The sequence below is a fragment of the Phallusia mammillata genome, chromosome 5, assembly GCF_965637545.1.
Source record: "Phallusia mammillata chromosome 5, kaPhaMamm4.hap1.1, whole genome shotgun sequence".
In the NCBI taxonomy this organism is placed as follows: Eukaryota; Metazoa; Chordata; class Ascidiacea; order Phlebobranchia; family Ascidiidae; genus Phallusia; species Phallusia mammillata.
Window position 1 is genome coordinate 26,178,021 of NC_137256.1, and position 27,648 is coordinate 26,205,668.

The following is a 27,648-nucleotide window of genomic DNA, read 5'->3' on the forward strand; positions in this document are numbered from 1 at the left end:
TGTATTTTATAGGAAAACTAGAGGATTGGTATGAAAACCTTGTGGTGTATAATTGTTTTGTCACTGTTTTGTCGTTCAGTCTCAATTGTACGACCTGGTAAGTAAGAAAGTATCAGTTACTGCTTATTTGTAATTAAATTTGTACCGCAGCGGTTACATTTACTGTATGGATTTGGTGTTGGTTTACCTAAAAGATAAATTTTGACCCATCGTTTCCAACTTATTTTAAGATGATGTACAGTATTTACTTTTATTGTTGTCTTTTAATGGATTATAACAGGTAAACACAAATTTAATGCTTAGGATTTGTTATTACAAGTTGCATATTTTTTGCAGGTTCTTCACAAACAATTTGCCCCAGCAGAGATCTAAATCTCATCGAGTCTGGAAGAAATTGTCGGAAACCGTGTTCAAGTGATTCAGATTGTAGAGGGCGCCTCAAGCGGTGCCGATGTGACGATGTTTGTGGCATGTCGTGTTTCAACCCAAGTAAGTTGATGGTAATCGAATTAAAAAATGAATTGTCAGGTAATATCTGTGAACACGAGCAGAAGCATTTGAGATTTTTCCTTTTGTGACTGTTTTAAGACACCTTAGTTTCATGAAATGAAGTTACGCAAGTAAAACCGTCAGGTTCAACCGTCAGAATGAAAAATAAAGCAAATGTTTGTGAAATGCGACGATGCTAATTTTATCGTAGGATGCTTAAAATAATTGCAAAAAGTTAAGCTTATCAGACAAAATTAAATTGCTATTGTTAATGGTTTCTCATTTTATGTATTGTGCTTGTCTTTTTATCGTTAAATATTTTTACCTTGATATCATTTAGTCGTGAATAGATTCGTCAACATTTACTGTCGATTTCCAATATCTCGATTCAACGAGTGTAACCGAAGTAACATAAAAGTATTTGATCACTGTTATTAATTTAATGACCTTTAGAAACCTTGTTTATGAATATGATCAAAGAGTTTGTCCATAAAATAAAAAAATGTATGTGCTGATGTTTTATGCTGAGCTTATTGTCGCCATTTGCGTTAACAGATGCGGAGTGCGCCAGTCTAGAGGTAATTGAGTTTGGAAGAGTCATTTATCGTTGGTACGGATCCGAAAGTACGGATCTCAGGCTAAGTATCGATGCCATCCAGGCTGGGTGTTAACGGGAAATGCAGTCCGTACATGTCGTAGTGACAAGAAATGGTCGGGCACAGCGGCACGGTGTTCAAGTAAGTTCTTTTGTTGCCTCGGGTTCTTTAGTCGGTTCATACCAAGAAGGTATTTGAACTATCGTTTTGTCTTTGTGAATTCTTTTGTTTCAATTCTGTTCCGTTCAAAGCAACTTGGCTTGTAGCGACAAACTTCAGTATGTATATTTGTGACAGTTTTACGATGCAATGAACCAGAAGCACCTGATCATGGTTCTGTTGTATCCAAAGGAATTGATTTCACCTACAGGTCTCGGGTTGAGTTTACCTGTGACCCAGGTTATGAGAACATTGGAAGTGATTGGGCATTTTGCAACGAAAACGCTACGTGGGAAGGAATGGCAAATTGCACGGGTAAGCAAATTTACTTTAAAGCAAGAAGTATGCTATTGTTATACATTTTAATCTTTGAACCATATAAAGCCGGTCTACTTTGAGCAAGCCTTTTATTTTCCATCAAAATCCTTACATCAAACAGCAAATAAAATCCTAAAAACAAATTTTCTGATAAGAATAAGTTTAACGATTTTTTTTAAAATAACCGAATGAAAAAGTTGTTGATGAAATGTTTCAATTTAATTTGCGAAAGTTGCAGATTACCTAATCAAAGCATGCGCATTGTTCACGTTTTAGTGAAACGGCATCAGGCAAATTTGTTTTAACAGTCAAATATTTTCATGCAGGTATAATACTAAAGTGTGGACAAACTGTAAACCACATAAGCGCTTCACCTTCCCGATTCGTTGGTCGAGTTGTCGGAGGAATTAATGCAGACAGGTCTTGGCCGTGGCAAGCTTTAATTATGGTCAAGCACGGAACAGTTTATAACGTAAGCAACGGTACAGTTTTATTATGCCCTAAAACTGTTCATCTTACACAAACAGCTTGACCGATTTAACTTTTACTCCTCGGTCTTGATGGCTAACCTGGTCGACTTTGTGTAATTGTTTAGACCTTCGCGAGTAGTTTTGCCGGTGGAACTCTGATCAATCAACATTGGGTTCTAACAGCAGCTCATATATTTGATCGTTACTCCAACATTGAGAATTGGACAAAACGCTTTGTAGTGGCCGTAGGTAAAAAAAGATAAAAATACTTCCAAATTGCATCGTGTGTTACATGACAACAAAGTTATATTCTTATTTTGGAAGGGATTTTTAGAAGACCTGACAGAAGAAGTAACATCGACTCTAATGTGATTGTGTTTCAACCGAGAAATATTGTTGTACATGACCGGTTCGATCGATCTGATCGATATGAAAGAAACAACTATGATTACGATGTTGCACTGGTAAGATTAATACTTTGTTAAAATATTAAACGACCACAAATAATATCAAATCGATCAGGGTACAGTTGGAGCTAGGCCAACATCATTTTGCAAATCAAAATCAGTGTTAGTTTTGAGTCGATGCAGTGACCTTCAAAAATATTTACAGGAGGATTCCAGCAGTGTGAGTTAACAAGTGAACCTCCCTATCTAGGCATAACAGGAAAAGAGACGTATCAATTGACAATAGTTTTGTAAATGTTTTTTTTTCAGATTCGCGTGGGCATAGAACTTAGTACCATCAAAGAAAATGGACTGTGGATTTGGACCGACAGCGCAGCTAAGTTTAACGGAACAATTCCACTCTCAGCCCATGCAAACCCTATATGTCTTCCCTGCAGTAACTCGTGTATTCCGATAGAAAACTATATGTTCCGAAATGGAAGCAGATTAATAAACGAGAATGACTCCATAGGTGTCAAATGTCTCAAGAAAGGTAACTTCCTGCCGGGCGTCCTATTGGCCAAGCTTTGTTGTATGATTAACTGCAATACTTTCTTATTCATGATGGGCTGCATGTGGTGGAAATTTAATGTGAATTTGAACGAAATATGCGTTTAAGTGAAATATGATTACTCAAATGGTTTGTTGTAGTCAAATCTCATGTAACTGTGAAGCTAGGAAAAAAATGATGCAAGATAATTAGGATAAAATAACCCAACAACGCCGAACAAGATTTTTTTTCTGTTAGGAAGGTGGCTTACGAATCATTTCACTGAAGATCGAGCACCGGTGTTCGTTACAGGTTTTGGTTTTACGAATTTGACACGCAGAACCATGCCATTCAAACTTCAACAAGCAACTCAACGAATTCAACCTGACTCAATGTAAGGGAAAATGCTACTGTATATGTCTCCAAATCATGTCATACTTTTATCTTCAGATGCAAAATTGCTGCCAACAAAATAGTACATGAAACTTTACTGGATGTAAGGTATACAGACCGTATGATTTGTGCTCGATCTGAAACAAGTGCAGTATCGGATGCTTGTCAGGGTGACAGCGGTGGACCTTTGGTGCGAAAGGTATGTTAGCAATAGGAAATGCTTCACGTATCAGAAAAATCTTAGTTAACTAATCAGCTAATTTACACTTGATGCTATTAGTTTATAAACTGCGTCACTTGGAGTAAAGTTTGAATTTAGAATATTTAAGCTATTTGCCTAAATCGTAGTTACCGAAAAATGTGATCTTTCTGAGTGGACTTATATGGTACAAATTTTCTACTGGCAGTACAAAATCCCAAACACCTCAGAATCCTGTTGGATTCAAATTGGAATCGTCAGTTTTGGATACGGATGCGGTCAAGTCGACAGAAATACCGGTTTCCGCTTTCCAGGATTTTATACTGATGTTTCCAAAGTTCAGACCTGGATTGATGCAACCATTGGTAAGTACGACTATTTCAAACCCATAATTCTAAACTATAAAACCAGTTTTTGTAATAACTAGTTCAAAAACAAATTATAACTGTAACTTATGCATCATAATTCCAAAGCGAATTTCCGATACAATATAGTCCAACCATTAGAAACTTTCAACGTGAAAAGTTGCAGCAGAAAATATTTCATTCAAGTTTTGGCCTGAAACAAATAACTCTTAAACGCATTTTAAATTTAGCTCTCAGTTGCACTTGCTGACAAACTCGGATGTCCAATTTTGTTGCGTTTAAGTCGATTCTGTAAAGTAAAACTTCTTGAACAGTTGTCCGAAAAGTGTTATAGTATTTTTCTACTCGGAACACTTAAAGTATGGTTTGATTTTTTGCATTACATATCTAACTGACATGATGCACTGAATTGTTTTTAAAATATCGAAAATAATTGTGTTTTTTTGCAATGACGCTTTTCATGCAGATGGAATAAAGTGTCCGAGTTTCGTAGTTAAAAGCGGTCGCCTAGTTCCACAACGAAGTGTGTACGCCCATGGCTCAACTGTTACCATCGAGTGCAATACTGGTTATCAACTAAATGGGACAAGTTCTCAAACCTGCACAGAGGATGGTCTTTGGGTTAACGATCAACCAAGGTGTATAGGTATGTTGAAATTTATTAACAGATTAATGAACATCAACGTGGGCTGGGTTTTTAAGATGAAACTTATTCTGATTATGTTCTTGTTTTCCTAGAACTCATATATTTTAAGCAAACAAACGAAATTTACTATCGAGTGTGGAAATGTCCGTAACTGAAAAGATAAGGACAGTGAAGCCTTTCTTGTGTTTCTGTGTAATTTTATTTCCAAGCTTAGTTCCGAAGTTTGCTTGGAGTCACTTCTCGTCCCCTTTTCCCAACATATGTTTTTATTTATTTATTTTCGAGACAGTTTTACGATGCAATGAACCAGTTGCTCCTGATCATGGTTCCGTCAACTCTCAGGGAATGGATTTCATCTACAGATCTCGTGTTGAGTTCAACTGCAATCATGGTTATGAGAACATTGGAAGCAATTCAACAGTTTGCAACGAAAACGCTACTTGGGAAGGAGCTGCGAATTGCATCGGTGAGCAAAAATACTTAAATTTATAAATGCTATGAGATGGCTGCTACGAGATTATAATAAAACTTGTGAAGTACATTTCACTACCGTATGCTAATGTCGTCCTGCTTATTGAAATGGTTGATATGGTGTATCACCATACACTAATATTTGCCTCTCGTTTTCGCACTTGCTCTTGCAAGCAATCCACATTCACACACGACGAAATGTAGCAGTTGTTCATTTCCAATCAAATACGAATTGCTTTACCACATGTGGTGTAAGCAACTTTTGCAAAGATAAACAAATTACCTTTGTCAAATATTTTCAACAAACCGTATTTTTAAAGTCAATCTGGAATGCGATTTTGAAACCTACCGAACACCAACATGTGGATTTACAAACCTACGCAATGGTTGGACACGAACCCAAGTTCAACACAACAGACTTGGTCGACAAGGTACTTAGTTTGTGATTTTTGTACATTACAGTTACATTCAAAGTGGAGTGTGAAAAACGTCCATCAAGCTATTTTTAACTAGTATTATTATTTCAACTTTTATCTATAAATTATCTATTCAGAAAAAGACATTTTATAGTTTTTAAATGCGACCCTTGTAAAGTGGCTACGAATGCTTTTCGCCACTTGACAGAGTTCAAAAGCTAAACTTTTATCGCAGGATACATTGCAGTGGCCCGAGCGTACCAAGATTTTCATCCCACTCTCACATCACCACCAGTGCCTAGAAGCAATGGCAAATGTTTCAAGTTCTTTTACAAGCTTGAAACTGCTGGTGCAGCGATGAACGTGAAGATTGGTGACCAGATAAAGTAGCCTTTTTTAGTTTTGTCAAGCTTTTACAAGTGATATTTACTTTGATGACTGCAATGATTGGGACTTGAATGCCATGTTCAAGTGCTTGTCCTGCAACTCAATTCCACAATTTATTTGTGTGTTGCAGAAGGGAGTATCGAACTCGACGTGCTGGATGGCAAGCTGGAGAACTAAACGTGCCACAAAGTGAAACTGAAGCTACCGTGGCGTTTGTGGCAGCTTCTGGCACAGTACATTTGGATGATATAACTGTGCTAAATGAATCGTGTAGTAAGTAAATTAAGCTCTAGGCTCCTGGAAGCCTTTTTTTTGCCGCCATGATTTTACTGGACGCACTTGTTCTACAGGTACAGAAAATCATTGATTATAAAAGTAAATGTTTACGGACAAAATTTATTTCTGCAGACCACATTTTACTAAGTGGCGATTTCAAACACAATACGTTTTTTAGTTTACTGTCAATAAAATCATTGACAAAACTGCGCTGTGGTGATGTAATTTTAAGCACGAGTTTTTTACGCAAAACCACCAATTTTGGTGTTAGTTTTCACGACCACCATTTACAGTGCTCCCTGACACCTGCTCTACGTCATCAGTGAACGGTTACCAGCGATTACGTAACAACAAGAAAGGGGTCTGTGATGACGGCTGGACGGTAAATCGAACAATATGTAGAATAACAACGGGGAATTACAACACTCGCATATTTCCTGCATGACAGGTTTTCCAACGACGATTTGACGGAAGTGTGGATTTTAACCGAACCTGGCAGGAATATAAAGATGGATTCGGAAACATGGAAGGAGAATTCTGGCTCGGTGAACAAATAATTTTGTTTAAACGCTTAAGTTGAATTTGACCAAAACTTTAAACAACCCAGGTTTGGATGAAATATTCGAATTGACAAGTGGACAGAACTGCAAACTGAAAATAAAGATGACAGGTTTTGATGCCGCAACGGCTTACGCACAGTACAGGTATGATTTCTATTAATAAAATTACATGGCCATATGGTGGCGCTACAACTTTGCCATGTGATAGGTTATTGTGACAACCGAACTTCAAATTGGGCAGGAACTCCGCCGAGTGGTCGAGACCCACATACAGATGTAAAAAAACTTGATCGGGTTCGAACCCCGTCAAAAAAAATCAAATATATCTGTATTGAAGAAAAAATGTTTTGTTGAAAAATACTTTATTTAAAAAAGTAAAAACACATTTTACCTTTATAGCCCACTGTCAGTGGAAATATGTGTGCCAGACCAAGGGTCGGCAACCTTTTTTGAGCAGTAGACCGGCATTGATACTAAAATTTTATCGCGGACCGGTCTTCACAAAACAGCCAATTTTAAGCAATAAAAGTTATTGCAAGATTAATGAAATAAAAACATTGAGTTTGTTTCGTCGCAAGGAGGCGCTACCATCTTGGAATTATTGACTAAAATTCACGCCCGGTCTGTTTCACAGTTTCGTCTTTATCACAGAAAATATGTAGGCTACTCGCATAAGTAATGCATCAAAAATGATGTCAAAACTTTTCATGATTTTTTTGGAGCCGCTTATTATCAGTTTACCATATTACTGCTAAAAGGTAGAGATATACCGAATATGCGGTGTGCGAATTTATTGACAAATATTCGGTTTTACAAACACAAATTTTAGACGTAAAACGTGTATTTTCTGGTTAATGATTGCCACGCACTCTTTCAAACTAAGCAACAACTAATATCGCGTGATTATTTTTAACATTATCGTTTTTATATCTTTGGTCCACAAAACTTGCACAAACCTTCTGGTCAGTTCGCCCGATAAAGTTTTTTTGCAACAAGGACAAAATTGAATATATAAGCTATTGCTGCCAGACATAGTACCAAGTTTGAAGAGCTCTTCTGGCAAATGTATTTTTATTCCGACGTTTCGACGTCCTATATACAGCTCGTCTTCATCAGTTTTTTTCCTTTGTTTCTCTTGCACTGTACTAGTCGCATTCAGTGTTATTTACCCTGATGAAGACGACCTGTAAAGGACGTCGAAACGTCGGAATAAAATCACATTTGCCAGAAGAGCTCTTTAAAAGACAAAATTCCATCATCTACATCCTTTGTGAAATCATTTCACATTCGAAATCATTGTTATTTCGCAAACAAGTCTTTGTACAAAACATGTTAAGTAAACCGTCATGTGAAGGTGTAAAAAAATTAAAAAAGTGAAAACCAAGTACGGAAATTAAATTACGTTTTAGTCAAAAATTTAAAACCTTTCCTTTGCAGAACGAATCTTTGAAATTAGCCTATGTTTTAATTTATTAATGATTATCCCATTATTTGTCTGTTCAATAATCACACGGCCCTGAAATGTTTGTTTTAAAAACGAATGTATATTAAAAGGAATTTTAATTTGAAAGGAAAATTACATGTTTTTCCACTCTAAGCACCTCGAACAAACATATTCCAACTATTCTTCTGTTTTTACAACTTGAAAACGTTTTCTATTTTGCAAGAAAAAAAAGCTTTGTACAAGGAATCACTAAACCGACTGGCCTGAAATCAGGCCCTACGAGATGCGGGTGCAACCGGTGCTCCGCGCCAAGAGCCATAACAGTCTAAAGGGGTCATAAATATAAAAACTAAAATGTACAGTTACGTGTAAACTTGTATTGTTTCTATGAAGACGCAAAGTGCAGGTGTAGTTCTCCAGTATAGCATTTTGATTCTCTTTTAACACAAATACGGGCCAATCTAGTTCTGACTAGTGTGCGAGTAGTGACCATAAAATGTGTTGTACCAGTATATGTTAAATTTTGCAACAAACAATGAGCACCAAATCTACTTTGTTGAATGTTTTTAACGCATTACACGTTTTACAATCCACAAGTTAAGATACATATTTATAACATGTGAAAACTTAAATTCGTTGAAACCAGGGAGTCGAACCGCTATACGGGTCCCACTCCGGTTCGTGTTTTGTAAAAACGTTTATTACGAATCAGGTTTAACGAACATACCCGGTTCGCGGGTTCAGGTTCAGTTCCGGTTCGACTTTCTGGTTTAAACCTCGTTTTTTCACAAAACGGAAAAACATCCGCTTTAGGCAGAAACAAAAATCTGAAGGAAAGCGAAAAGTATTTCCTTCAGAGAAGGTGACCCATAATAAACACAAAAAACACCAACAATGTGTTTTGTTTTCGCAGTTGGTTTGTAATCAACGGCGAATCAGACAATTATCGTTTACATGTTTCTGGGTTCAGTGGAACGGCTGGTGATAGTTTGGGAAGTAGCAACGAAATGCAATTCACCACCAAAGATCGGGATAATGATGGGTAAATACATTTTATGTACATAAGTATAAAAATATTTCCGCATAGTTAAATAAACAAGATTATTTTCGTTTCATTGCAAGTTTGTTTTATGACGTCATATTGCAAGACAAAGACAATTGTGCAAAATCAATTGCACAGAAATCAAACTAACTACAGGAAAAATACAATGAAAATTTTTTTTTTACTTTTTTTGATTTGAACAAAAACTGAGTAGATAAAAAACTTTTAATAATCTTTAATAATCGTGTTTCAAACCGTTTATTAGAAAAATCAAAAAAATCAAAAAAATCAAGTCATTTAGAGTTACCGTGTGACGTCATAAAATTTATAAAACAGCCTGTGTGACGTCACAACTGATAAAGTGATGGCGCTGTTGGTTGAAACACACATTTAAATATTCCACTATGTGTTTGTGTAGTTTGTATCGAGGTTAAGTTTTATTGGAATATTACATTGTGACACAGGTTTAGTGTAGTCAACTTCGCACTTATGTTCGGAGCTGACGGTGGATGGTGGTATAATGCTTGTTCCTTTTCTAACCTCAACGCTGAATGGGGACGATCAGAAAGTAGCGACCACAACATGGTCTGGGAACACTGGAAAGGTGGGGATGAAGCGATTAATGAATCAACAGTGATGTTTAAATGCGAATAAAATCAACATTTCTCTTCCAAAGATGAAAATATGGACTTTTATTAATTTTCCCGTATCGGTGTAAATTATGTAAATACAATTACTCTGTTAATTTAAGTGTCTAAATCTCGCTAATTTAAAAAATCGCCTAATTCTACTTTCTAACCGTTAGTGATTAGGATTTATTAAAAAAATACTACATTTTTTCTACAAAAGTGATTTCACCCATTTTTATGCAAATTAATTTCAATGTAAAAACATCTGCAGATAACCGTGGTATTATTACTAACAATTAAAATATGTGTAAAAATATTTGCATTAAAAACATTGATTTGATTCTGGAAAAGTTAGAAATCGTCATGGAAACTAAAGAAACTGTTCGATAATTGTAAACCACGTCACAAAAAAGTCGAGTCACCTTTAATCGGTTGCCGTGGTAACGGAGAAAAGTTTAGTCATGTTGTTGCCATGGTTACGAAAAATGAAACCCACTTCCTCACTCTTTTGTCATGGAATCAAATGCAAAGCATCATTTGCTTTTCACACCGTTGCCATGGAAACTCCGTTTATTCCTGCCCTATCAACAAAGGGTAAAACGTTATTTCTAACTGAGTTATCATGGCAACGAAAGTGACGCGTGTGGTGTGGTTGACTTTCGTACATTGTTGCGCGGATCAAACTGGTTTTTGTGGGTTTCTGCCTCTTAAAGACAATTGAAACCGATCTATACTGCAAATGAAAATGTTACATTATAATCTGATTTGCTAACAAAACCAAAGGCTATAGCCCTGGCGTTTTTTCCGATTTATTCTGGCAAAACGCAGTCATAAATCCGTTCTCGCAAAATTATTCCAGTTTTAAACTGGGTGTAGCAGTTTTCTGCCTCTTAAAGACCATTTAAACCGATCTATACTGCAAATGAAAATGTGACATTATTATCAGATTTCCTAATAAAACCAAAGGTTATAGCCTTACATTTTTTTGGCTTTTTTAGGGGAGAGGGTTTGAAATAATGACCAAAAGACGATTGTAAGTTGCTTCCCGCGAGAATATTTCAGTTTTAAAATCGGGTTTAATAGTTTTCTGCCTCTTAAAGACCACTTAAACCGATCTATACTGCAAATGAAAACGTGACATTATTACCTGATTTGCTAATAAAACAAAGGCTATAGCCTTACATTTTTTTGGCTTGTTTTAGGGAGAGGGTTGGAAATAATGTCGCAAATCACAGTTATAAGTCGCTTCTCGCGAGAATATTTCAGTTTTAAAACGGGTTTTGTAGTTTTCTGCCTCCTAAAGTCCATTTAAACCGATCTATACTGCAAATGAAAATGTGACATTATTATCAGATTTCCTAATAAACCAAAGAAAATAGCCTTACCGTTTTTTTTTTGAGGTTTTAGGGGAGAGGGCTTGAAAATAGATTTTGCAGGGAAATTGGTTTGAAATAATGTTGCAAAACACGGTTATAAGCCGGTTCTCGCGGAAATATGGATTTAGTGGATTTCTGAACCGATTTTGTCCAAATTTGGTAACCTAAAATTGTAGCGTGATATTTGGAATAGCCCAATGACTTTTATGTTTTCCATTTGTTGGGCTTAAATAAAAGTCGCAAACATTTCCGTGCACATTACATTTAGTTAGATTCTTTGCTAAACGTTACATTGAGTAACGGCGGTTTGGAAGTCCTACAGTTTGCCTTAATCAGGATAAACAGCACTTAAATATAGCTGCATAATATTTTCGGATGTTCGCATATGAAATTTTGGAAATGTGGGCGATTTTGACATGAAACAGTTTATAGGGAGAAAATTAAGTTGCGATGTAGGTACAGAAAATCTTAGTGACACCAGCATAGCGGGAATTTTGTGCAATTGGTTTCGTGGTATTGTATAGTTTAATGGGCAAGGTTGTCAGGACAAATAAAACTTAAAAAACATACCAAACTTCACATTGAAGATCAAGACTTTGTAGAAAATCACCAGCTAGTTTCGACCAATTGAAGCTCACCCATAACGTTTTTCTGTAATGCAAAAAAAACAACGTTTTAGGTGACTGGTTTCAAGACGTATGCAAAGTAGTTGTACCACAAATTAATGACTAAAATGTTATTCGTTGTGTTGCAAGAGTACAAAAAGCTTGTGAAGTGCACTAAGAGTCGAAATTTAACTGTTTAAATTGATTCAATGCGTAGCACAATATCACACCTCGAACATGTAAATAAACACGAACGTATGTGACCACAACGCCACTTGTGCGATCAATAAACAAAGGGAAACCTTGCTCGGATATTTGGAAAGCAATGAAGAGCTAGTTGAAGTGAAATGATTAAATAAGCTTGGCAAGGTAAAAAAACAAGTCAGAAACCCCTAGATTCGAGTTTATAATAAAGCAAGTGAACAGAATCTATGGGCAAATAGAGTATGGGCAAATATAAATTCCCAGCATATTTTTCATAACATTTAAATGTCATTGGTGGATTCAAACGTCACTAGTATTATTCTTGGTAAATAAAATTATTTTTTATTCATATCAGTCACCTTTGTTATGAATCCTAAAAACAGTATTTTAGGGCTTTAATTCCACCAACTGCAGACATGCAAAACTGTATTAAAGTTTGTCGGAGGTAATACTTTTTCTGGATCGAAACAATGATCTGGATAAATTCTAATGACCCACTCACTGATATATGTTGATAAATTTGTTTTTTTTTACAAAAACTTCCTACTTTACACACTTTTTCTAGAAGGGTGGCTTACCACATATAGTAGACATCACATCAACTCATGGTTTTTCACACATGCAAGGGTATAAAGGTTTGGTGCTGTGATGTGAAACATATTGATCAGTAAAGTTATAAATTAATAACTAGAAGGGTGGCTTAGCACATTTTGTCATGGCCTATACACTATAACCTATTTTAAAACATTCATATGTTTCCTCTGCTTATTTTATATTGGGTCCCACATTATCCAGCGTCTTTTATAACCTTAGTTGTTTCTGCAGGCAGAAACTCATGGGTCCCCACACATGCAAAGTTAAAAATAATGCATTTAAAGAGATTACCATGAGAAAGTCAGGTGTTGTAAGGTAAAACACAGTGATCAGCACTGGGCTTAAATAATAATACTATGAAACCACAATAATTCAATCAATAGTACTACAAAATTTGAGCCCAATCCGCAAATGTTTAAAGGTTTGACCACTAGAGGTGTTTTGAGTAACAACCATTAATGCTTCTGACTACATAGGGCTGTTAACAACCCCCTAACTGCCATGACACAAAAACATGCAACAAGCAACCCACAAACACAAGTAACACACAACTGGTTGCCCTTGTAACACTATTGGGTCACAGAAATCTTTCGTTTGTGGTGCCCAATGACATACAAATACGTTTTACACTTTGGGGGCTAGTGGGGTGAATGTTGGGGCTACAGGGTTGAACACAACAATCAACACCTATAAATGGCCTCTTCTTCAAGCTATCCAAATTTCAGCCCATTCCGACACTGTTTAAAACCTCACCCATTTTAAGGGGTTAACAGGGTAAATACTGGGGTTATCAACACAAACAAAGTGGGAAGCACATCTACATAACTATCTTTACCATATGTGTAAGTTTCATCCGAATCCATTAAACATTTGATGGCAAAACGAGTCGGACAAACTTTGCGGGGTAAAAAAATATTTAAGGGGGCTAGCGGGGTAAGTACTAGGGTTATCAACACAAACAAAGTGGGATGCACATCTACATAACTATATCTACCATCTGTGCAAATTTCACCCAAATCCATTATACATTTGATGGAAAAAAGAGTCGGACAAACTATGGGTGAAAAAAACATTTTAGGGGGCTAGCGGGATAAATAGTGGGGTTATCATCACAAACCAAGTGGGATGCACATCTATATAACTATATCTACCATCTGTGCAAATTTCACCCAAATCCATTAAACATTTGATGAAAAACGAGTCGGACAAACTTTGGGTGAAAAAAAACATTTTAGGGGGCTAGTGGGGTAAATAGTGGGGTTATCAACACAAACAAAGTGGGATGCACATCTACATAACTATACCTACCATCTGTGTAAGTTTCATCTAAATTCATTAAACATTTGATGGCAAAACGAGTCGGACAAACTTTGGGGTAAAAGGGGGCTAGCGGGGTAAATACTGGAGTTATCAACAAAAACAAAGTGGGATGCACATCTACATAACTATATCTACCATCTGTGTAAATTTCATCAAAATCCATAAAACATTTCATGGAAAAACGAGTCGGACAAACTTTGGGGGAGAAAAAAAAGAAGAAAAAAAAAGAAAAAAAACAAAAAAAACAAAAACAATTTGATTAAAATCAATATGTGTCGCCTTCAGGGAAGGGGACCCATAATAATGTGGAACAGGTGTCAACGACTCATGGCATCCATGCCAAGGTTGGCACACAAGTTATTTTTTCATGGCATGCCAACCGATTTGCGTGTTTATATTAAAGTAACAATTCAAACTGTTACACTGCTTGTTTTCAGTTTCTATCATGCCATTGCCTTAAAATTCAGCCTTACATGCACAAAACACTCTGCTTTCTCTTTATTATTGATATCTGCTGGCACAAACCAGTATTATTTGGAAAAACGTTGGAAGGCAAGGTCATTAACACATGGAAAACAAGTAAATTGGCAAATGTCACCTAAAAGGTTGGGGACCCCTGATGCAGGAGGTAGGAACTATCAATTTTTTTTATTTTCTTTGCACAATAATGTTTACTAATTTTCGGAGGCTTTGAGGTAACTAGGCAGAAGCGCAACAAAAAATTCAACACCTTGAATTTGCCATGTTCTAAAAACTGTCTTGCTACATTCAATTCAGACATTTATAGATTTTACCAGTTTTAAGCGATAAATAGTGTTACAAAAAAATAAAAATTGTACACTTAGAAATGGTATTCAGATGGTGCAGTTAAAATTACATCTATTTCTGACATTTCTTGAAACAGCATTCATTTTAGGAGGAAATTGGGTAAATAATTGGGGTACAGGGTGAAACACAATAATCAACTCATAAAATCGCATAATCTACAAACTGTCAAAATACTATCCCAATCAGACATTGTTTAAAAATACCCACTTTTGAGGCTAAATAGGTATATAAATAAGAGAACTATAGAGCAATCAACACCTGACAAAAGCTTCTTCTATAAAAATTTTACTTAGTTGAGGAGGCTTGAGAGTTAATTGCCTGATGTTTCTAAAGTAAAACAAACAAAATATTACCCACAAACATCTTGCAATCAACCAGTAATGAGAAATTTCACCACCAGATCGATCCTTCCATATGATGTCAAAGTTATTCAGGGAGTCATCTTAAAGTTTCCACTAGAGGGATGGAGCAGCTGGGATAAAACAACTTGTTAGCACACAGTCAACTGGCGGTGAACCAAAATAAAAAAAACTAGAAGTGTGGCTTAGCACATATTGTCCTTGCACATACACTATGATCTATTTTAAAACATAAATATATTTCCTATGCTTATTTTGTATTGGGTCCCATATTAGCCATCGTCTTTTATAAACTTGGTTGTTTCTGCAGGCAAAAACTCATGGGTCCCCATACATGCATTGTTGTAGTTAATGCATTTCAAAAGATAACAATGAGCAAGTTTGGTATTGTGAAGACAAACACAGTGATTGGTAATGTGCATATCTAAATATGCTATATGGAGTAAAAACTATTTAAATTAAAAATCTCATTTTAGGGGGCTAGTAGGATAACTAATGGAGGTTCAACACACACAAACTTAAAAGTAGGAAACCACAATGACTCAATCAATAGCACTGCAAAATTTCAGTGCAATCTGCCAACGTTTAAAATTTCAACCAGTAGAGGTGTTTTAAGCAACAACAGTTTAATGTTTCTGACGTCAAAGGGCTGTAAACAACCCCTGAACTGCAATGGCACAATAACGACAATTGGCATACTTTACAAGCTATCCAAATTTTAGTCAATTCTGACATTGTTTACAAACTCACCCCTTTTAGGGGGCTAGCGGGGTAAATACTATGGTTATCCGGACAAACAGAGTGGGATGCACATCTACATAACTATATAAACCATCTGTATAAGTTTCAGCCACATCCGTCAAGCATTTGATAGCAAAACGAATCGGACAAACTTTGGGAAAAAAACATTTAAGGGGGCTAGCGGGGTAAATACTGGGGTTATCAACAAAAACAAAGTGGGATGCACATCTACATAATTACATCTACCATCTGTGCAAATTTCAGCCAAATCCATCAAACATTTGATAGAAAAACGAGTCGGACAAACTTCGGGGGAAAATACCCATTTTAGGGGGCTAGCGGTGTAAATACTGGGGTTATAAACAAAAACAAAGTGGGATGCACATCTACATAACTACATCTACCATCTGTATAAGTTTCAGCCACATCCATCAAGCATTTGATGGCAAAACGAGTCAGACAAACTTCGGGGGGGGGGGGGGGGACATTTTAGGGAGCTAGCGGGGTAAATACTGGGGTTATCAATAAAAACAAGGTGGGATGCACATCTACATAATTACATCTACCATCTGTGTAAATTTCAGCCAAATCCATCAAACATTTGGTAGAAAAACGAGTCGGACAAACTTCGGGGAAAAATACCCATTTTAGGGGGCTAGCGGGGTAAATACTGGGGTTATCAACAAAAACAAAGTGGGATGCACATCTACATAATTACATCTACCATCTGTGTAAATTTCAGCCAAATCCATCAAACATTTGATAGAAAAACGAGTCGGACAAACTTCGGGGGAAAATACCCATTTTAGGGGGCTAGCGGGGTAGATACTGGGGTTATCAACAAAAACAAATGGGGGTGGACATCTAAATAACTACATCTACCATCTGTGTAAATTTCATCCAAATCCATCAAGGATTTGATAGAAAAACGAGTCGGACAAACTTTGGGGAGAAGAAAAATGAAAGAAAAAAAAGAAAAAACAAAAAAACATTTTGAGTAAAATTAATATGTGTCTCCTTCAGGGAAGGGAACCCATAATTAGTTAAGCCGAATAAGTGTTAAAAAAAACTAAACTATAATCTGCGGCAGTAAAACAGAGAAAAAACCTCTGTGTTTATACTTTATGTTGACTGAAGTGTTACTTCAACTTTCAAGTGAAAAACTTACACTTATCAATGACAACAAAACTGTAAACTGGCCTCTCTGAATCAATTCCATACAAACCTTGCTTCACTAAACTGAAATCGAATTCCTATTGTCTGCATTCTCTCCTGCCATCCAATTTGTTGGAAGTTCATTGTTCGTGATGACAAACTTGATTCAGCGACATTCAAACATGCATTTCATACCTGCAGAAAAGTAGCTAACAACATTATCTCATAAAATAGAGATGCACAAAGCACTATTTACAATCTTAGAAACAACATGCAAAAACGTTTTCTTTGACCAGGATCGAATACAGCAGCGAAACTATGGCTTTTTGTTTTTAGGTGGCTAGCGGTCGAATATCTAAAATATGACAGTTTGTTTTGCAGTAGCTTGTACCATTATCAGCAATATTACAAAGTCCACATGAATTTATCCTTTATGTAGTAGGTGTAAAAGTAAAGATAGGAATTGCATTACATTACAGGACCACATTTAACCCCAACAATCACTTTTTCAGGGCTGTAAAGGAAACCATTTGGTCAACTAAGCTAAAACTTAAAGATAAAAAGAAGCCCACTTCAAACAACTGTTTAAATTTTCAACGCAGTAGGGCTTGTATTTCTGATCTTAAGGATTGATAACCCAAAAACACACGAATTGAGGGAATCTAACTAAAATTTACCAAGTATATTACAATACTTTACAATGCACCATCCAACAAATCCAAAAACATATATTCAAGGGGCAAAAATTGAGTTAATCTAACTAAAAGTTACCAACTACAACACTTCACAATGCACCAACCAACAAGTAATAAGCTCTTAGAACATGTATTTTAGTAAGTAGAGCCATTTCAAAAATTTATGTTTTGATGGCCTGTGGGTGAACTGCTTAGTCATTCGGGGTCAAACTTTAGAAGGATCAAACTTGGATAACTAACTAACATCTGTGTAAATTTGAATAATTTTGAAGTACCCTTTCTTGATCAAACATGTGAAACAAACCAGTGTTAGACAGAAAAAGAAAGGAGACCCATAACTAGGTTTATGATACAATTAATACATCAGATTATATTTGTGAGTGAAATTTCAACTTACTGGTGGTGACAAAGATTTGTGCAAAAGGCCCGTTGTTTTTTCACCAAAACTTCCACTAAAATTGCAGCTAAACTTTCATCACTAGTTGGCGCTGGTTAGCAAACAATCTACAAAAATATGAGAGGTTTATAAACTGCTGTTGCTGCCCTGTACCCAAGTGGTTCTCAACCAGACCTCCTTTGAAAATAAACTTTACATCCCACATTAATCCAACAAAACAAGTCTGGGTTAATGTCTACCAACAATATGTTCGTTTTATGTGTGACATTGTTAAACAATATTGACCAAATCAGGCGAATTATTTTTTTATCTCTTCAGAATGCCAAAACTTATGCTTTTCTTTTATCTAACCCACTGGACAAGTCAAATCTTTCCCTGGTTGTTAACCTCTGCTGCAGACAATCTTAATTACATGAATTGTTTAAAGTGAGATATCTCAGTGCAATGAATGAAATTATTTTACCTCAATATTGTCCACAAATGTTGGGATTCTTCCCCAAGCAAGCATCACAGAATCATTAGATGAAGACATAGAAATAGCTGACTGCAAAATATTTTACATTTAAAATTAATCACAAATTAAAAAGGTTGTGTTCCTGAATATTTATATTTTATATGTCCTTTATTCTATTTAACGATTTACTATACACAACATAACATAAATGTTTTTGCAAAATAAATGGGGTCTCCACGCACATGTGTTTATAAGAATTGGGTATGATAAAAATGTTGCAAGTATATTTAGATTCTGAAGGACAAATTAGTAGAAAGCATTAAGCCACATTATTAACCTGCAAGTTTTTGTCGTCCACAATTCTCCAAGACTCACTTGGTGGAACGGGTAGGGCTGTATTTCGTGGAATCCAATCTTGGATCCTGAAAAACAAGTCACACATACTGAGTGTTAATATACTGAAGGGCATAGCAGATAAAATATGTTGTTTTGCAGTAGCTCATACCATCCTCAGTTATATTATAAAGTCTACATGCAGGCATTTATCCCTCATGCAGTGAGTGTAAATGTAAAGTTAGGAATTACGTTACAGCACCACCCAATATTAAACATATGAAATACATAATGGATATTATTACAAAAGAAGATTACAATAAAACAAATAATCTTTAAATTATGTTGCAGTTATGTTTTGATTAAACACAGTTAAAAGAATAACACAACTTGATCAGATCTGCATTATCTTACTATGTATGGGGTTGGGATAGGATTTATATTTTCTACATCTTGTGGTAAAGCATCTTTCTTCACTGATGGAATTGATGTGCTGTAAATATCCTTATATTCCTTGTGTTGAGGTTTGAGTTTTGGTTGTAGTGTGGAGAAAATGTTGCAAAAAAAAATATATTTAAAATGTGGCTGAAAATCAGCTGCTTAACTTCTCATTTGGTTTTATATGTTACATACAATTCAAAACTGAAAAAAAACTAAACAAAACTGCCAGAGAGTTTGTGTGTAGAGAATACATTGTGTTGCAGATCTTTCTAAAATAGCTGTCATCAAAATTAAAGCAAGTTGTGGCGTAACAGGACAAAGAACAGATAAGATAAGCGTTTGCAAAAAATTGTATTTCCTTTGCTACATATAAGCTCATTAGTAATTTGCTTTGGATCATGTTTTTTGACCTACTTTGAAATGTCCAGCTATGTTTAAAAACCTGCTTTAACTCACCTTGGTAAGTAAACGTATAAAGTTCAGTTGCAAGCAGCTGTTTGATGTTTGTGAGTTTGAAACATGAAAATGTGCCATGAATTTGATGAAGTTTTAGGGGATTTTCCAGCTTTTCTAAACATAAAGATCATTAATTTAAAACTTAACAGCAATAATCTTGTGCTCACAGAAAATGGCAAACAATACAAAAAGCACAAAGCTTTGTATGTTAAAACTAAAACTTTATGCAATTGGACTTGCTGTTATTGTTTTTATTTCAAGCCCAAATAAGCCTAAATCCCTCTATCAGTAATTAAGTGCAAAAATAATATGTTACATCAGTACATAAAAAGGGAACTAAACCATTGGAGATACTAAATTCTGCATGATATCACATGGTAATTAGTTTTAAAGGAAAAAACTTAAAATCACTAACATTTAAAGCTACGTGGATTAAAGTAAGCGTTTGTAATTGAAACAAGAAACAAAAAGGACAAGAAAACTTTTTTTACCTGCTTTTTTAGCTCAACTATGTCGACAAGAACTTCTTGAATATGGAATATTTTGAAATTGGCCTGAAGAAAGAAAACAATTTTGTGTTGATGACTATTAATCTGTTACTGATGTGCAAATTAATGGAAACAGTATGAAACCAAAGTTCAAATATATGGCAAAAATGAACAGCACAACCCACAAAATCTAGCTGGTTATAATTTAAATTCAACCCCTTATATCTGCTTCCTAATATCAAAAGTTTTAAAGGAGCATGTTTTTTTTAGTTATGACCAGTCAGCTAAACCAGCTTCAACATGGAAGCTATCAAAAGGTATAAAGACAATGTAAAGTATAGTTGACGGTTAAATTTCCAATGCTTGGATGCATGGAATTGGGGTCATTTGGTTGTCAAAATATTAATAAAGCGTTGAATTGACCAAAACATGAACCCTAAATTGACCAAAACATGAACCCTTAAAGTGACCAAAACATGAACCTAAATACCTTCTTTGCTTTGTTGTATCGGTCAACTTTGACACAAAGAAACTTGCCCTGTTTGTGCCAGTTCAGTTGGATGTCAGAAACATTGAACAAGTTCTTCACTCAAACTTCTTTCTTGGATAGATTTGCAAGAATTGTAAACGAGCTGGTATCTTGTTTTGCTCGGGTACCCAGAAAGCTAACATGTTGTCCAAGGTCAATCACACAAACTCGCTAAAATTCAAGAAAAGTTTAATACTGATTTGCTATGTTTGTTTGAGGTGACCCAAAGTTTCGATACACACCTCACTCCATCAACCAGGATGCTCTTTTTGTCCAAAAGTCCCATGCTCTGTAAACAGTATATATGAACATTAAAGACCAATAATACAAAGCTTTCGATAAAGGTAGAAAATATATGAAATTTTGCATGTAAATTATTACAATGAATTTGTTTAAAATTGTTGTGTGCAGAATGAGGGTAACTACTTTGTTATATTGTGGTTTTTAATGACAGTTATTAGTTTTTTGCTTTAGCTACTTACAGGAGTTTCATAGACACTATAGAACAGTTATTATTATGTTTATTTGTTATGTTTTTTCTTTTTATTTGTTATGTTTTTTATGTTATAACAATTTTTATTAGCTAATGAAATCTGATATAGGAAAGATCGCTCAAAACTTCTACATTACTCTGCAGGTTACAAAACATCATGTCAAGTTTGAACATGTAAAACACAACATTAAGGTATGTAAAAGATTTCATTACATACTTAAATATCTGCCACTGCCCGTCATCAGCTCCAGACATGTCGGCATGGAAACCCCTCTTCTTTGTGCCAGCAAATACTTCCAATATTATAACGAACTGGGCATCTTCACTTGTTCCTTGTTCCTGCATTGGCTTGAAAGTTATCAAGTATCTGTAAAAAAAACAAGGATGTTTTTGTCTCTGTTTATTTTTAGTTAGGCTCACAAGCCTAAAATCCAACTAATTTTAATAAACAATTTCAGCACTTGCATAAAAAACAATGAATGGTATCTTTATTTTACAGGTAATTGCAGCAATGCAGACTTGTTAAAAAGTTAGAAAAGTGTACAAAATCAAGGATATCCTAAATATAATACTGTTAGTTCAAATATATGCATGCTGCTCAGTTATGTTTCAAACTTTGAAGCTATAACTGTACATAAAAACTCAAGAAGTGCACTACAACATATTATATATATATGACACATGTATTATTTATTACATAAACTTTGCACACATTAGGTAAGATAAAAAGCTCTTTTTGCATTTATAACTTTGCAAGGTCTAAACATAACATGCATTTACACCAATAGTTGTGCCAGATGTCCATTAAATATGGGATGGTAGAATGTAAAAAGTTGTATACACCAGACATTAATCATTTTATTGAACAAAATCACATAACCAGAAAACTGTGCCAGGCATACATCTATCTGTAGTGCAAATAGTTTACTGCACCCTGATCTATACTAAAGACCACTTCTCACCTTTCAGATGGTGAAAAGTTAATAAGTTGGACACCAGGGTGGGCAAATCTCTGAATCTGCTTGAAGTGTTCCCCTCCCCATAAAGCAATTCCTTGTGGGCAAGTCCTTTAGGTGACCACCTTGTGTATGTTTCAGTCCACCTCTTAAAAGTTTAAAATACATATATGATTTTGATACCGCTTGACTTGGAATTGCCATTTTGCACAATTCTTAAAGATTTGACCATCTTTTTTATGATGTCTATTAGCAATGTATGCTTATTGCATGACAACAATATTGAGATTTTTTGCTGCCATGCAATGAATTATATTTACTACATATAATTTTCCTTCAAAAAAAATGTAAATAATATTAGATAAAAACTAAGTGCAATGTAGCTGAATTTTCATAGTAATTTTGTCATTAATTTTATTCATTATGGGGCGTGCAAACCAGAAACAATTTGTCATACCTTACTTTCTTCAATAGCAACTGGTTCTGCAGCAGTATTGAGGTATATAGCTGTCTTCTCACCACCTTCATAAATTACACTAAACTGGTCATTGCTTTCCTCCTCTTCCAAATAGTAATGCAAGTTGCCCTACAAACAATGCAACATTCAGCAGTTGTTAGACTTATATGAATCACAAACATGAAAAACTTCATGAAAGGGGACCCATAATAACAAATCCAGTTGCTTTCATTTACCCATGTTCTCACATATTACATACAGTATACAATTTGCTATATCATGCTGTATTTAGCACCACCCTTCAACTTTGACACATTAAACAACACTGGGTTGACTGCTCTAGATGGAGCACTTGTGGTTGGGGAGGGTTGAAGTTGCTCACTTTGAGGTGCGATGGGATTAACAGGAGGGAGTGTTTGGAGTTTGGGGGAGCGTGATTGTGTTGATGATCGGATCAACAACTGCAGACAAAACACAAAATTAATAGGAACCTGAGATTAAAGTAGGTTGCAATGTATTTTGCTTATTCCACAAAAATTACACATATTAAAGAAACTGATTAAACAAGCATAGACAATATAAATGCACAATTTTTAAGACCACATAAACATTTATAGTTGAAATTTAAATGAAGTTTACATCGAAGTACACTTAGCTTTTCAGATTTCCTATAGTGCAAAGGTGGGTATGTAGGCCATAGAAGTAATGACATTGTGGAGACAGGCCGCATCAATGCCCAAGCAATAATACAAGAGTGTATTGACAATCTTAATAGTATTTAAACTCTTAATTGTTTAATGTAAACATGTACAAATATTAAGTAAACTACAGTACTTGCTTGCTTAAATTTAGACAGTTGCTTAGGATACTAACAATCATGCCCGACATCAACACAACTATTACACAGTCCTAATGAAAGCACACAAAACTTTGCCTTTATTCTTAACAATGCCTATTCCTAGCAATAACTATCAGCGTTAAATTAACAACTCTTAATTTAACAAGGGTAGGAGTGGGATACAAGAAATCTCTATTGTGCTACTGATTTAACCACTTAACTATAGTGAGCTAAATAATGAGATAATAAAAAAATTGTTGAACACATGTCAGCTTTGAAAGAAATCAGTTCAACCATTGCTTAGATTTACAATATTATATTCCAGAAACTTGTTTTTTCAAACCACCAGCTTCACTTACCATAAAGGGGCACAATCGTGGGGAAACCCCATTTTAAGTCCCCAAACTTCACTGGTTTGTAGGTCGGCAAGTTCAAGTTTTATTTCAGCTCCAATTTCCCAAGTGATGATGAACTTCATGATGGGAATCATACCTTCAACAGAAATTGTTTATCAGTGCAGTACATGCAGAAACAAAAGTGTGTGTCACCTACACAGCAATAGTTTCTGCTGCCACATTTGATATAAGGTCTACACCGTTCTGAAAGCAATCCTAGATCACGTATACTTGTATATACAAACTAATGCAATGCAAATAGATTAAAAAAGACAAATTGGGGGAAAAGCATTACAGTATATTCAGAAGGCTGAATGACTTAATGATTTAATAAATTTGGGAAAAGGCATCAAATACATTTGATGAATTTTACCAATGCATACATTTGACGAATTTAACCAATGCTGCAAAAAATCATGTTTCTATTACATATATATATTTAAAACTCAAATAAAAAAACATATATCTCTATATCTCATGTATAGTACAGAAATAACAAATTAATCCACACTTTTTAATCGATGATTTGCCACATTTGAATGCTTGGTCAAAAAAGGTTATTTATTTATTTATTCTTCAATATACTGCAATAGGCACAATGCACCAACCAACAATGCATGAAATTCCTAGGTCATGTACCTTAGTAGTTCATAACTTTTTGAAGTTGAAATGCACAAAAGAAAAAAAATGTAATGTTTCCATGTTTTTCAACCTAGTCGATAATAAGTTACTATGCAAACTAGAGATGAGGGAGTAGAACAACTTGTCATTGGTTCAGGTTCGGGTTTGCTAACATATTGTTTACAAGGGTTTAGGTTTAGTTCAGGTTAAAAATATATACATTTTCGTGTTTAGGTTTTGTTACAGTTCGAGCAAGTTACCCTGCTTGAAACGGTTTGCATTTTTTCAATGAGTTTAAATCTCATTTTGTTAAACTTTAATTCTACCCATTATCTACACAGCCTTTATCGTAATCCAAAACACTTTTAATAGTGCAAGATATAACACCTTATAATTAGTTATTTTTGACACACCCTATAGCTATTATCCCACATAGACTATGGTATGTTATTGTAAACAATTTTATGGTGGCTATTACAAAATATAATAAAAGTTACCTGTTCAGTTCTGGTTCAATTTCTTAATTGTTGATCATCTTTTCTTGAAGCAGTTTTTATTTAATTGTGTGTCACAGTATTCTAAAAATAAGAAATGGTACTGTGAACTGTAAAAAACAAACACTTTTAAAAACATTTGAAAAAAGTTTTAAAAACACCAACATCCCATATAAATAAATACAGTGTTTAATGATTTGGTGTAAAAAAAAGTGATTTCGCTCATTGTTACGCAATGTTTTTGGTAGATTTTGTTCAATTTGACATTAAAAACAGGATACTAAGCATCCACACCAAAAAACAAAAACAATGTAGTTTGTTTTAAAATACTGTTTTGTGTCTGTTTGATTGCTGGAATATTTTGTTACTGGTATAATATTGCTTGTAACAGTTACAATGGTTTACAGAATATATGCACTGGAAATAAGTAAACAACAAATGTAAAATCTCAAACGCCTAAAAACATGATGCTTTGGGGCTTTGCCCTTTGCTTGTATACTTTTCTATTGTTGCATATGCATAGTCTTTGTTACAGACACTAATCAGTTATATCACTGACTAAAACAACAAGTCTTTTTATCTGCATGTCACACAAATTGTATGGCAAGTTCAAATCGAATATTTCGCATATATAGGGTGATTTTTAACATTAGGTATGATATTGCAATCATGTACGTTATAGTGCTACCATTTTGCTGAAGCATTCATGGTATCTGCATTACAGTGTTAGCTATAAATTTAAACTGTTTTTGCATTTTTTTGTAAAAAAAAGTTTGTTGTAAGAAATGTAGTTGACATAACTCTATTGGTTCCTAATATTGACCTGACTACTAATTCAGGATAAAATCAGTACGGCCACCAGCAGAAAAATGAGGTAATGTTCTATTGCTTATTGGCTTTAAACTTTTACAGCCAGAGCAAACCAGTCAATATGTCATAATACTCAAGAGCATTACATAAACACTTTGTGTTCACAAGAGGATAATAATAAAACAAACCACAAATATTTAAATAAAACATGCGTATTAATAATTAAATACATTTTTATCTGTGTGCTTTAATGCTTAAAAAGTAGAATATTGTGTTAACATTTTAAATTGTTGGTGCGTTTCTGTCACAAGAAACTTTGAAAACACTTACCGAAAACTTGTTACTTCGCACGAACCTCGTGTTTCAAACTACATTATTAACTGACACGGTTTCGTTCATAAACTATTCAAAACAGCTGTTAAATAAGGTACATTAACATTTACAAATTAGTTTTATGCGAGAGACCGAGACGCTCGTTTGCAAACTCGAGTTTTATTGTTTACGTTTTAAGATTTCTATGAACAAAACAAATCGATTTAAAAAAACAAGAAATCAAAAATTCAGGGCAGCTTTCGAGCACAAAAACAAACGTGAGTTATCAAGTGATTTGTTCTGTGTACTAGGAATGTTCTCCCATAGGATCGCAACCGACTACACATACAACAAGGATGGTCGATTGAATTTGCCCACATTGCATGTAAACATGAGAAAAAACGTAGGCCTGTAGACTTAGGAGAAAAAGACATTTAGCGATGTAGATTTGTACATATCTGCGCCATCGCGTTTTAGCCTTAGGCAAACATTAAAACGGTCGCGTGCACAAATAATCAACAATATTTCAGTTTTGTGCATTTGCGGCAGCTGAGTTTAGTTGTGCAGAGTTTATTTGGTTTAGCGAAACAAGTCATAGCGACAAAAATTATCACCAAGCCAGAAATAGCTGCGCAACGTTAAAACGCGATGGAGGGAAAATCTACAGTATAAGCTTACTTTAAACTGAAATGTAGTCATTTTTAGGTCAAATAACAAAATTGTTTTAGTGGCGATTAAATCATTTGCAGTAAATAAATGTAAAAACTAAGTTAAAACAATTAAAATGGCAATAAAAAGGTTATGTATAAAATAAATGAAGAAAAACAGAGACAAAAAATAAAACAAAACTAAAACTATTGAACAATTGGATTTAGCTTAGCCTATTTCGTCTCATGGCAAAAGGCCGCTTCAATGTAATGATTTCCCTGCAACAATAACAAAAACTCACCGACGGCAGCAGTTGGCAGATTTCAGGATATAACATATGCAAAATTTAGCAGCACTTGCGCCTAAATTGTTACACCAAAAGATGCTGCGTTTGAAACTTATAAGATAAAGGCTTGTGAGATTTTAAGAAAACAAAACACTGCATACGTGTGGGTATAAATTGTTAACATGGACAGTCAATTGAGGTGATGATGAGAGCATGCAGCGCTGCCCGAACCAGTGTATTAGTAAACCAAAACCAACAAAAAAACAAGGCCTAGGCGTCGGTAAAATTATGGCGCGGAATGGTTTTAAAATAAATAAGTGGCTTATGTAAACTGAAAGAATTCCAAAGAAACTCTACATTTAGTCCCCTTAGTGAATTAACAAAGTACGAGAATGTAGGTTAGTGTGTAAATTATAACTCGTGTAAGACAAAACGCAGTGACGTTCGAACAAATTGTCTTGTGAAACTGGTATTTCTGTGTGTTAATAGCGGACCCCTCGTTTTTGTAAGCAGCCTACATCCTGGCAGTTTACTTGTGTACAAACATGATTGTGTATTAACTTTATT

The 27,648-nt window shown here is 35.0% G+C and overlaps 2 protein-coding genes and 1 pseudogene across 8 annotated transcripts in view; 2 read left to right on the forward strand and 1 right to left on the reverse strand.

Moving 5' to 3' along the window:
• Positions 1 to 18: 18 nt before the first annotated feature.
• LOC145229735 (sushi, von Willebrand factor type A, EGF and pentraxin domain-containing protein 1-like) lies at positions 19 to 6,126 on the forward strand (annotated as a pseudogene). Its single transcript, XR_013860474.1, has 16 exons — positions 19 to 97; positions 337 to 489; positions 1,045 to 1,226; positions 1,383 to 1,559; positions 1,889 to 2,034; positions 2,158 to 2,281; positions 2,357 to 2,496; positions 2,749 to 2,971; positions 3,227 to 3,362; positions 3,419 to 3,560; positions 3,769 to 3,925; positions 4,392 to 4,571; positions 4,861 to 5,037; positions 5,363 to 5,473; positions 5,694 to 5,844; positions 5,976 to 6,126. The product of XR_013860474.1 is annotated as a sushi, von Willebrand factor type A, EGF and pentraxin domain-containing protein 1-like (transcript).
• Positions 6,127 to 6,165: 39 nt separating this feature from the next.
• Positions 6,166 to 6,841, forward strand: LOC145229736 (angiopoietin-related protein 4-like). Its single transcript, XM_080095064.1, has 4 exons — positions 6,166 to 6,195; positions 6,393 to 6,503; positions 6,570 to 6,666; positions 6,729 to 6,841. Exons 1-4 carry the CDS (start codon positions 6,166 to 6,168, stop codon positions 6,839 to 6,841), a joined length of 351 nt encoding a protein of 116 aa, XP_079951190.1.
• An 8,235-nt stretch (positions 6,842 to 15,076) lies between these two features.
• The window catches only part of LOC145228627 (eukaryotic translation initiation factor 3 subunit B-like), a 56,884-nt gene continuing 44,312 nt past the window's right edge, over positions 15,077 to 27,648 (reverse strand). Inside the window, exons 13-17 of one of the 6 annotated variants that reach the window (XM_080093781.1) lie at positions 18,862 to 18,946; positions 18,534 to 18,614; positions 18,071 to 18,177; positions 17,049 to 17,173; positions 15,077 to 15,195 (exon numbers count right to left, since the gene is read on the reverse strand). The gene's annotated coding sequence lies outside the window, so the exon portion shown is untranslated. Of the gene's footprint in view, positions 15,196 to 17,048; positions 17,174 to 18,070; positions 18,178 to 18,394; positions 18,474 to 18,533; positions 18,615 to 18,861; positions 18,947 to 27,648 lie in introns of those variants that run through there. The other 5 variants (XM_080093782.1, XM_080093783.1, XM_080093784.1 and 2 more) reach the window with 5 other exon arrangements.

What these genes read in the sequence shown, in the direction of transcription:
- LOC145229736 (XM_080095064.1), top strand. Translation starts at nt 6,166, where the DNA reads ATGATTTTACTGGACGCACTTGTTCTACAG. An exon ending in TGGACGCACTTGTTCTACAG is followed by an intron (nt 6,196 to 6,392) that starts GTACAGAAAATC and finishes TTTTGGTGTTAG; the next exon opens with TTTTCACGACCACCATTTAC. An exon ending in GGAAGGAGAATTCTGGCTCG is followed by an intron (nt 6,667 to 6,728) that starts GTGAACAAATAA and finishes TAAACAACCCAG; the next exon opens with GTTTGGATGAAATATTCGAA.